This window comes from Brassica napus, chromosome C4 (genome assembly GCF_020379485.1).
Source record: "Brassica napus cultivar Da-Ae chromosome C4, Da-Ae, whole genome shotgun sequence".
Classification (NCBI taxonomy): Eukaryota; Viridiplantae; Streptophyta; class Magnoliopsida; order Brassicales; family Brassicaceae; genus Brassica; species Brassica napus.
The window spans coordinates 12,935,141-12,946,730 of NC_063447.1; the positions used below are offsets into that span (position 1 = coordinate 12,935,141).

The window sequence follows — 11,590 nt, forward strand, 5'->3', positions numbered from 1 at the left end:
TTTCGCTTCCGCACTGAACAAGAAGATGACTCTAACTCTAAGCATGGCGGATACTCTAATCAACAACTCCCAAGAAACGGATTACACCTACGATCATCATCCCGAGGAAGATAACGCTCCCATCGACCTCTCTCTCCTCCGCATCAACAGCTTCAACAACTCCTCAGATCGCCGCCGCGCGAACTCCTCTCCTCCTCAGTTTCCCTCTCACGGATCGTTCTCCTCTTCCTCCGCCGCCGCCACAAGCCCCGTGAAACGCCCCTCACCGGAGCCGAGAGAAGCCGACGAGCCGAGGCGCAAGAAGCTGTTTCCTTCCCCGCCGGAGACTAAGGAAGACGAAGAGATGTCTAACCGCCTGGGCTACAAGAAGGTCCCGCTTCCTGCGGATTGCAATCCGGCGCGAATCCGTTCGTCTCCTGTCTACAATCGATCTCTCTCCGATAGATTCGCTTCGACCGGTTATACTCGTGGCGGCGTTGGTCAAGAGACAGCACCGTCGGGTAACATCGTCTCTTCTCTGCCGCCGCGGCCGCGGAAACCGGTGTTTCGGAGGTCAGTCTCCGATCTTTCGCCGGCACCTTCTCGCTACACCGCGATTGATGAAGCTGATCTTGCGAATCAAGAAACCTCTGAAGCCAATAAGGTTAGCAACGTTTCTATTCGTATGAGAATCTTTGCGGTTTAGGGATTGTGATATACTTGTTGTTTGTGTTGAATTGATCATCAGATGCTCTATGTGATCAAGGATGGAGTTCGTGAGTTGGATCAGTGGTGTAACAAGCTCTTACACTACAGTGAAGCTGTGAAACAAGACGACACTCCCAAGGTCCAATGGAATCTGTTTTGGGACTTTCTTGCTTTGTTCTCTTATAATCTTGTGTGTTAAATGTTCTTTGCGTTGGCACGATGATTGTTGCAGGAAGAAGTTGAGCCGCAAGAGGAGGAGCAAGAGAAAGAGTGTAAAGAAGGCGTGAAGGTGGACAGAGTGGGCGAGGCGTTTGTGGTTGAGATCAACTGTCCCTGCGGAAGAAACTACCGAACTCTCTTCTCTGGCCGTGACTGCTACTACAAGCTCTTGTAGAGAATTGGTTCGACATTCTTTGATCATCAATCATAAGTGGAAGGATCTCTCATCACAAAGCTTCTGTAGATAAGGCATACGCACACACTGTTTACGTGCTTGCAGATACTACACATTGTTCCATACGCATTGTTTCGTTCTCTGTATAGATAGTAGTAGCTATACAACATTGTCATACCCTTGTTACCTCTTTCATTGAAATAGAAGTTTTAACAATGTTTGTAAAGACCGGACTGGACCGGTTGAATCGTGACCCGGTCTGGGTTTTATCTAGACCAGCATGTTTTTAGTTTGTAAACCCAAATAGAAAAAAAAACCCTAGTGTTTTCTCTTAAAGGCTTAAATGTTAAACTTCGGGCCGTTGGTGGGCTTCACAGCATAGTAATATAAGTGTATAGCTAAACGACGCCGTTAGGAAGAAGCATCCAAAATCCATGGCAGAGTCTTTTATATCTTCAAGCTGCTAACCTTTGTGTGTAATCCATGGTGAATCCTGAAGGAGACGCTGAAGTCTTCTTCTTTTATCTGCTCTCATTTTCTCCACCAGAAAGACAGTCTATCTCCCTCTGGTGCTAAGTAAGTTCTTTCTCTAAAAATTCTTATGAGTTGTCTACAACATGTTCGACGATATTACCCAATGAACAGTTCTCCTCTTTCTCAATAGTTCTACTCCCTTGGAGACTGATAAATCAAGTTCCTACATGAACCTTATCTTAAGTTTGTCCTTGGACTAGGTTTTGGATAGATTGTAATGTTCCGTACATACCATTTTTGGTTGGTATCAAAGCTTTTCCTCGATATGTATTGAACGTTTGTAAGCTTTTTACTCTGTTTTGGAACTTCGTTAAGGTGCTTGTAATTCTTGATATACCTTCATGAATGTGTTTCCCCTGTCTCTTGCAGATGAATTGTATTGAAAATTGAATGTACAACAGATTCAGAGTTATGCTGGGAACAGCTTGTTTTACTCCTTCCCTTTCCCGGGCGTATTGCCCTTTATTTGCACTGTTTCTGAGAATCCCCTCTGTTCATCACCCGCATCATCCTAGCTCTTCTCCATTTCGTGGGTACCATAGTTCATTACAAGTCAAAGGCACTCGAGATAGACGACGTATTCTTGTTGACCAAAACAGACATCTCTGCACCATACCCGAAGCTGCTAAACAACCACCAGCTTCCACTTCCGAAAACTTATCAAGAAAAGCAAGGAAGAAAGCTATTCAGCAGTCTCCCGAATCAATGCTCAAACAAAAGCTAGACATGTGCTCTAGGAACGGCAATGTCTTGGAAGCTCTTCGCTTGTACGATGAGGCCAAACGCAACGGCTTGCAGCTCAGCCAGTACCATTACAATGTCTTGCTCTATGTCTGCTCGTTGACTGATGGAGAAACAGAGTCTCCTTCTGCCAATCCAGGACTTAGTAGGGGTTTCGATATATTCAAGCAGATGATTGTCGACAAAGTGGTTCCTAATGAAGCTACCTTCACAAACGGTGCTAGGCTCGCTGTTGCTAAGGATGACCCGGAGATGGCGTTTGATATGGTGAAGCAGATGAAAGCCTTTGGGATTCAACCAAGGCTGAGATCATACGGACCAGCTCTTTTTGGTTTCTGTAGGAAAGGTGATGCGGAGAAAGCGTATGAAGTCGATGCACATATGATTGAATCGGAGGTAGTCCCTGAGGAGCCTGAGCTTACTGCTCTTTTGAAAGTTAGTATGGATACAAAGAACGCGGACAAGGTCTACGAGACGTTGCAGCGGTTGAGAGATTTGGTGAGGCAGGTTTCTAAACCGACTTTTGACGCGATTGAGGAGTGGTTTGAGTCTGAAGCTGCTGCGAAAGCTGGAGCTGAGAAATGGGATGTGAAGAAGATAAGGGATGGGGTTGTGAGTGGTGGTGGTGGGTGGCATGGACAGGGTTGGCTTGGGACTGGGAAATGGAATGTGACGAGAACTGAGATGGATGAGAACGGTGTGTGTAGATGTTGCAAGGAGAAGCTTGTTTGTATTGATATCAATCCGGTTGAGACAGAGAACTTCGCTGCTTCGTTGACTCGGTTAGCTTGTCAAAAAGAAGTCAAAGCTAGTTTTAATCAGTTTCAGGTAACAATTTATTCTCTTGAGGGCTGTTTTAAAACTATCTGAAGCAAAGCTGAAACATGGTTTTGTGACAGGAATGGCTGGAGAGACATGGACCGTTTGATGCAGTCATAGACGGAGCCAACATGGGGTTAGTGAACCAGCGAAGTTTCAGCTTCTTCCAGGTGATCTTGAACTCTTCTTTTCATTTTATAATGCCAATCTCAAGAACCTTGCTTGATTAGTTTTTAACTTGTGTGATTCCTCCATCTCTTGCTTTAGCTTAACAATGTTGTGCAAAGATTTCAACAAATTAGTCCATCCAAAAGGTTACCACTTGTGATCCTGCACAAGAGCCGTGTAGTGGGAGGTCCAGCTACATACCCTAAAAACAGAGCCTTGCTAGAGAAATGGAAAAACGCTGGTGCTCTCTATGCTACTCCTCCTGGCTCAAACGATGATTGGTATCTGCTTTACTTCTTAGTTTTTGTCTATTGATCCAAAGAAAGACAAGCCATTGGTTGTGTGAAATTCAAGTTTGTTGCGGTGTTTTCAGGTATTGGCTATACGCTGCTGTAAGTTGTAAGTGTTTATTGGTAACAAACGATGAGATGAGAGACCATCTCTTTCAGCTACTGGGAACAAGCTTCTTCCCAAGGTGGAAAGAGAAGCATCAGGTATCTGTCTATATATGCAACACTATAGTCTTTGAATTTATACACGAGTATGCAACTGTGTTATATATAATATTTGATTGTGTTGGTAATTCCATTGTTGCAGGTTCGAATATCTGTGTCAAGAGAGGATGGACTCAAACTGCATATGCCACCTCCATACTCCATTATTATACAGGTCGCTTTCTGCTTACACTAACTCAAATTTTGCAAAACAATGTGTCTGCATTTTTGCTTAAATGGTAGATTGATGCAGGAGTCTGAAGAAGGAAGATGGCATGTCCCAATGAGTGTAGAAGATGATCTCCAGACATCAAGGCAATGGTTATGCGCCAGAAGATCCAAAACACATTGAACTTCTTTTTCTTTTTATTTGGGTTAAACCTTGTTGTAACATCACCAACATTGATTGTTTTAGAAATAGATTGTTGTTTCATTAAAAAACCAGACGATAGAATTATTTATATCTCATCACTTTTGAAATCTCATCATCGTTTATAACTTTGGCCTATAGTTTGACTAATAGGGATTGTAACGTCATCATTGTTCTAAGCATGATTCAGATGTGTCTAAGAAAAACAATTTATTAAATGATAGATTCAACAATACAAACCAAAGATAAATAAAAGAAATGAATTAACAAATAAGAAAGGCAATCTAAATGATATATAAACTAATCGACTCCTAAACATGGTTTAGTAGAACAAAATAAAAATCAATATAAATCATCCACACGACTATCAAATAAACCAGTGAACTCCTCTCAAATCAGAAGCAGGCGTCGAGGACGCAACAGCAACACATGGCCGCAAGACTGCATTAAGAAGAAAAAGAGTAATCAATAACTACGGTTCGATATTTAACAAAACGTGTTTGTCCGTTTTACGTTGAGCTATAATAAAATCAATTTAACATATTTTGAAGGAAAGAAATAATGGACTAACCAGCCTTTCAAGAATCCATCACCCTTAGACTTTGTCTCGACTGGAGCCATCGTGGCATGACTTGTGTTGTTCGTTGGGTAACCGGCAGGAGGCGGTGCCACATAAGGACCGGTAGACACTGGCGGCGTAGGATAAGCTCCTAATTATACAAACATACATATGGGTCACGTTAGTTTAAAACCATAAAACTCTAGAAATGCGATTAATCATGACGGTTGACATATATGAAGCGTAATTTGAAAGAAAAGTGAAGAAGAACAAACCTGCAGATTGGTTTTGGCTGAATTGACTCATTCTTCGAACAAATTACAAGTTTCTCTCTTTTAAAAGCTAGGGAAAATCGTATGCAAAGGTGTTTGTGTGCGTGTATTGAGATGAGATGGGATTATTCTTTGAAACTGAGTCATGCACATAATATATAGCCTAGGGAAGAAGAAAAGGTCGGTTTTGTAGAACCGCGTTGGGTCATATAATATTAAATGTTTACGTGTCAAGACGAAGCATCCTATTCTTGTTCCAAGTTTTTTTAATGAAAAGTTTCGGCCTTTTAGACTGTTCAGATTTAGTGTCATAATGATTTTTTAGATAAGAAGTTATCTAAAATTCTGATTAAGCATGAGAATTTTTTCCCTTTTTTTCTCTCCCAGACACTAGTTACGAGACTGGTCTTTACCCACCATTTTTTAAACTTCCACCCTGCAAAAAGTACCTGCAACTTTCTTCATTTTCAAATTTCTTAACCACTTTTGGCCTGAATACAGAGGATTTTCCAAGGACCTGCTCTTTATCCCCCGGGTTCTTCCCCCGACCCGTGGTCGGAGGGACCGCCGTCCACCGCGCCTGTAGCTCTGACAACCGAAAAACGTTTGAACAATGGCGGATTTTCACCTCCAACACCACCGATGATCTTCGCCGGGAGTTACTTAAAATCTTTTGGAAACAGGGAGTCCTGTACTGTGTGCTTCTAAAACTATCTCCTTTTTCCAGCTGCTACTGCACTGAGAAAAGGTTTTTCCGACTACTAGATCTCTAAATTCACAAATCTCGTAGTTTGTTTCTTGACACGCTGCTGGTCCTAAAGATCTGACATATAAGTGGGCCTTTCCTGCTCAAATACTACACAATGAGTAGAAGGTTTTCACGAGAGGAAAAAGGGAAAAATCCCTGCTTTGATGCGCACCAAGCCCCCCGTACAGCTCGCGTTAAAGCTCAACTTCCGGATACTGCCGAGATCGACAGCAAGTTCTCCCTCACTATAATAGGCAGAGTCACAAACCCCTCAGCTCAAAAGATCTGGCCCCTCATATCCTTCTTCACAGAACTTTGGAAATCTGACGTGAGACCAATCGGAGCTGATTTAGGCAATGGCCTCTTCCAATTCCAGTTTGAACGCGAAGCTGACCTATTGCAAGTTCTTGACAAAAGACCATACCATTTCTCAAGATGGATGGTGATAGTTCAAAGATGGGAACCTACAACCTCAATATCATTCCCATCACTAATCCCCTTTTGGATAAAGGTGCAGGGCATACCAATCCATCTGTGGAATGAAGGGACTGTGAGAAGCATTGGAGAAGACATTGGGGTATACGAATATGCGGAAATCACTCTTCTGTCAGTAAAGATGCGAGTTCAAGTGAATGGCCTTCTCCCTCTGATAACCTCAACAGTCATCGAATACCCAAATGGAGACGAAGTGGTTGCTACACTGAAATATGAAAGACTTGAGAAGCACTGCTCAAAGTGTTTTCGATTAGATCATGAACTGAAGGATTGCTTAGAAGCCAAGCACCAAAACAAAGCGCGCTCGGCAGCGCAAGAAGCTAATCAACAGAAACAACTCTCCGACTTCTCTGTTAAGGAGACCCGAGACGCTCGAGACAGAGAACCACGAGGAAACTTTACATTTCAATCCTCTGCTTCCAATAATGCTGAGACACAGGAAAGGAAAACCTCCAAAGACACGAGGGAAATCTCAAGCCATAGAGCCTATAAGCCTCAGTCAAAGGAATGGGAGGAAAGAGGATCCTTTAGACGATCACATCAAACCAGAGACCGTAATTTTGGAATTGATGACAGATACCATCGACCATCGAGGGATCACAGCCAAAGATACCTTGTAAACCAAGGAAGAAGCTATTACAGAGAAATCCCCAGGAGAGCCAATGACTCCATAGAAATGGGATCGCTTCCCCTAAAGCATGCAACTGAGACATCTGCAAGAGGGGTTCCTCTGCAGATCTGTCCAACAAACTTACCTCGCGAAGCGGTTCAGGAAGCGCTAGGGGAAGTACGAGAAGCAATGCTACAATACACAAAGAGTGCAGACCCAACTGAAAGTGAAGCCCGCAAAGAGAGAATGCGACAAGCTGAGGAAAATGGAGAATTGGAGGAGACTGCAATCCAAATGGTCAGAGCTTCAATAGCGGCAGAAACAGGAAAACAAAGACTGGAACATGCCATATACTCTCCGGAACGAGTCCCAGTGACTCAACGACTGGGCCCCTCTCCAACACCACAAAACTCGAGGCATCAAACAGGGAGGAATGAGCAACTTTCTAACTCACTGGATCGTACCCCTGCTAATTTAAGGTTGGGACCTGCTGGATCGGCACATGTAGAAGCAATGGAGGTTTCTCCAATAACAAATGAACGAGTACCAGCCTCTCTCCGACTTGGACCCTCTACGGAACCTGGGAATCATAAGGAACCGCTTGGTGTACCCTCAGGAGAAAAGAGGAAACCCGGACGTCCCTTGGGTAGAAGGAAAGTTCAAGGCAGCCCAAAGCCGGGTGCAGGAACTGGATCAAAGAAGAGAAAAGTCACTCAGGCTAAGCCTCCGATCGCAAGGAGAAAGCTACCTACTGATCAGAAAACACCAACAAAAACAAAAACAAAAGACAAGGCTGGACCGTCAAGAGGAAATGCCAGGGCCTCAACATCAACAACAAGCTCGGAGAATAGGCCACTGTGTAACATGATCCCAGCAACTTCAAGGAAGAGGACGGGTTTTCGGACTCCGTCCATTCCCGGTCCTTAAAAATTGCGAGCTGGAACTGTCAGGGGTTAGGGAATCCCCGGACAGTTCGACGTCTAAAGGAGATTAACCGATCCATATCTCCGGACATATTATTCCTTATGGAATCCAAAAATCCCGACCTTTTCGTTCTCAGCAAAACGGATCAGCTGGGTTTCGAACACCATCACCTAATATCGCCTACTGGACACGGGGCAGGAGGTCTAGCGATCCTCTGGAAGCAAGGAATAAAGCTCCATATTCTGTCTTCAAATGCAAACTTCATTGATACTTGTATTGAATATGAGGGGAAAACTTTCTTTGCCGCTTTTGTGTATGGAGATACTGATTATGCAAAAAGAAGAGTTTTCTGGGAACAAATGACATCCTTAATGAACAGCAGAGAAACACCGTGGTTTATAACGGGAGATTTCAATGACATTCTCAACAATGCTGAAAAGGATGGTGGACCAGCAAGACCTGAGGGTTCTTTTGGTGACCTTCGATCTTTCTACTCCGAGGGAGACCTTTTCGACCTCCCGCACTCAGGGGACCTATTGTCATGGAGGGGAAAAAGAGGCGATTACCTGGTTAGGTGTCGACTAGATAGAGCCGCTGCAAACAGCACGTGGGCGGAACTCTTTCCGACTGCAAGAAGCCAATATCTAGAGTACGAAGGATCCGATCACAGGCCCCTGGTGACGATTCTTGAACCTGGAAACAAGAAACGAAGAGGAATGTTTCGCTTCGACCGCAGACTAAAAGATAATCCTGAAGTCAAGGAACTGATCAAGGAAGTATGGCATGCAGCAAGCGGTAAACCCGTAAGAGAGAGAATTGCAATGACAAGGACAGCGATCACTGAGTGGAGTAAAAAACAGTATCGTAATAGTCGACTCATCATCGAAGAGAAAAAACAAGAACTAGAGATGGCACTAGTAAATCCGGTGAATGATGGGGAACTGATACAAAAGATTACAGCTGACCTCGATGCGGCTTACCTGGCCGAGGAAGAATATTGGAGGCAACGCAGCCGCCTGCTATGGCTGAGACTTGGAGACCGCAACACCGGATACTTTCATGCTGTAACGAGAAAACGTCGACGAGCAAACTCCCTCTCAGTTATTGAAGATAGCACAGGAATGATGGTTTACAAAGAAGGAGAAATAGCAAAGGTCGTTGTCCAATATTACGAAACCTTGTTTACCTCACTGGAGGGGGACAGAGCCGACACAGTTATTTATGCGCTTCAGCGACGAGTATCAGATGAAGAGAATGAAAAGCTCATAAGCCCACCGTCACCGCAAGAGATACGAGATGCAGCTTTCTCCATCCATGCGGACAAGGCACCGGGACCTGACGGTTTCTCGGCGAGCTTTTTCCACTCCAACTGGGAGACCATCGGGCCTGATATAGTCAGTGAAATCCAAGGTTTTTTCGTTTCAGGATCTCTGCCACCAAAGATAAACGAAACCAACATCAGGCTCATCCCGAAAATAAAAAGTCCACAGGCGGTTACTGATTATCGACCGATTGCGCTGTGCAATGTGTATTACAAGATTATATCCAAGATTCTCACAAGAAGAATGCAGCCCTTACTTGCAAATATCATCTCAGAAAACCAGTCCGCTTTTGTTCCTGGCCGAGCCATCTCTGACAATGTGTTGATCACACATGAGGTGCTTCACTTTCTAAAAACTTCAGACGCGAAGAAGAGATGTTCTATGGCTGTAAAAACGGATATGAGCAAGGCCTACGACCGACTGGAGTGGGAGTTCATTGAGTTGGTTTTGAGACGTCTAGGCTTCCACGAAATATGGATCACTCGGATCATGGAATGTGTATCCACTGTTACACTCTCTTTTCTCATCAACGGTACGCCTAGAGGAAGGATAAAACCGAGCAGAGGTATCCGCCAAGGAGACCCTCTCTCACCTTACTTATTTATTTTGTGTGGTGAAGTGCTCTCGGGACTGTGTAATAGGGCAAACAAGGAGGGTTCCCTCAAAGGAATCAGTGTGGCAAGGGCATGCCCCAGAGTCAATCACTTACTCTTCGCTGATGACACAATGTTCTTCACCCGAGCAAATAAGAGGAGCAGCCAGTGTCTGAACAGCATCCTCAAGCGATACGAGGAAGCATCGGGTCAATCAATCAACACTGAGAAATCATCTGTCTCGTTCTCAAAGAAAACTCCGGCAGCGCTAAGGAGCTTGGTTAAAAATGAATTAAGCATCCACAAAGAGGGTGGAGTTGGCAAGTACCTTGGCTTACCCGAACATTTTGGAAGAAGAAAGAGGGATCTCTTCACTTCCATTGTTGACAGAATAAAGCAAAAAGGAAGCAGCTGGTCCAATAGATTCCTATCGAAAGCCGGGAAGATGACTATGATCAAGAGTGTCCTCTCCCCTATTCCGTCACACGCAATGCAATGCTTCAAACTACCGGTTTCTCTGTGTAAACGGATACAATCTGCTGTCACGAGATTCTGGTGGGATGATAAAGAGGGACAACATAAAATGGCATGGGTTTCATGGGACAAAATGACAAAACCAAAAGCCATCGGTGGGCTAGGCTTCAGGGACTTTCAAGCCTTTAATGATGCGTTCCTAGGAAAACTGAGTTGGAGGATACACAACAATCTGGAACTCCTTCTCTCAAGAATCCTACTTGGGAAATACTGCCACTCGGAAAGTTTTATGGAAGTAACAGAGAAGGCATCAACATCACACGGGTGGCGTGGAATCCTAGTGGGCAGAGATTTGCTCAAAGATAATATGGGATGGGTTGTGGGGAATGGCTCATCCATCCGCATCTGGGACGATCCATGGCTCAGCCTAACAACCCAGTTGAGACCTACGGGCCCAACAACTAAAGTGTCAGCAAATTTTACAGTCGCAGATCTGTTTCATGAAAACACAAGGCGCTGGAATACTGAGAAAATCAGACAAGTGCTTCCCCAGTGGGAAAGAATCATTAAAACCATTAAGCCGAGTGAAGCAGGAGCACCTGACAAACAAATATGGCTGAACACACCGTCCGGCGTCTACACGACGAAATCGGGGTACCACTCTGCGATTAAAAAGAGAACTGAGGAAGAGGACCCAAATGACGCATCTGTGGAACTTGAATGGTTCAAAGGCGTCTGGAACATTCATGCCTCGCCCAAGATAAAAATGTTCTTATGGAAGCTGTTTCAACAAGCTTTACCAGTCGGCGAAGTGCTTGCGATGAGGAATATTACCACTGATAGTCTATGCAAGAGATGCGGTACACCCGAATCTATAGAGCACCTTTTCTTACACTGTCCGTTTGCAGAACAAGTATGGAGATATGCGCCTTTCGTAACGACAGTTGAGAGTAGCGGATTGATAGATTTAAAAAGTGTATGGTTGAACCTATGCGGTAGAAATTGTTTGCCTCCCACAGGACTGATATCAGGTCATCTTGCGCCCTGGATACTGTGGCAAATCTGGTGCTCTAGAAACCAGTTTATCTTTGAAGGAAGGACGGTGAGCGCAGAAGAAACCCTAACAAAAGCTATAAGCCTCGCAAGAGAATGGACGAGCAGCCAAGAGAAGCAGAAGCGATCAACACCACGTAAAACTCCACCACGAGAGCCGACACCACGGAACTGCACCATTGTCAACACAGACGCAGCGTGGCGAGCTACTAGCCTTATAGCTGGGCTGGGATGGACGGTGAAAAATCAGGAGGGTTCTCCCTGCTTTAAAGTAGCGGCACGTGACGTTGGATCTGCACTGATTGCAGAAGGTTTAGCACTGCGAGAAGCACT

At 44.5% G+C, this 11,590-nt stretch overlaps 3 protein-coding genes across 4 annotated transcripts; 2 read left to right on the plus strand and 1 right to left on the minus strand.

Moving 5' to 3' along the window:
* The first annotated feature begins 3 nt into the window (after positions 1-3).
* BNAC04G12560D lies at positions 4-1,260 on the plus strand. Its single transcript, XM_013820366.3, has 3 exons — positions 4-643; positions 728-826; positions 920-1,260. Exons 1-3 carry the CDS (start codon positions 26-28, stop codon positions 1,079-1,081), a joined length of 879 nt encoding a protein of 292 aa, XP_013675820.1. The 5' UTR covers positions 4-25; the 3' UTR covers positions 1,082-1,260.
* A 239-nt stretch (positions 1,261-1,499) lies between these two features.
* LOC106396431 (proteinaceous RNase P 1, chloroplastic/mitochondrial) lies at positions 1,500-4,322 on the plus strand. Of its 2 annotated transcripts, none has more exons than XM_013836817.3 (7): positions 1,500-1,657; positions 1,985-3,184; positions 3,256-3,345; positions 3,443-3,624; positions 3,717-3,837; positions 3,941-4,012; positions 4,091-4,322. In XM_013836817.3, exons 2-7 carry the CDS (start codon positions 2,006-2,008, stop codon positions 4,187-4,189), a joined length of 1,743 nt encoding a protein of 580 aa, XP_013692271.1. In that variant the 5' UTR covers positions 1,500-1,657; positions 1,985-2,005; the 3' UTR covers positions 4,190-4,322. The 2 variants fall into 2 exon arrangements, with proteins under 2 accessions (XP_013692271.1, XP_022556277.1); XM_022700556.2 differs by lacking the exon at positions 1,500-1,657 and adding an exon at positions 1,816-1,895.
* Positions 4,323-4,400: 78 nt separating this feature from the next.
* Positions 4,401-5,293, minus strand: LOC106380576 (protein CYSTEINE-RICH TRANSMEMBRANE MODULE 3-like). The gene is made up of 3 exons (XM_013820363.3): positions 5,042-5,293; positions 4,779-4,917; positions 4,401-4,648 (listed from the first exon to the last, which is right to left on the minus strand). Exons 1-3 carry the CDS (start codon positions 5,070-5,072, stop codon positions 4,603-4,605), a joined length of 216 nt encoding a protein of 71 aa, XP_013675817.1. The 5' UTR covers positions 5,073-5,293; the 3' UTR covers positions 4,401-4,602.
* Between the last annotated feature and the right edge of the window lie 6,297 nt (positions 5,294-11,590).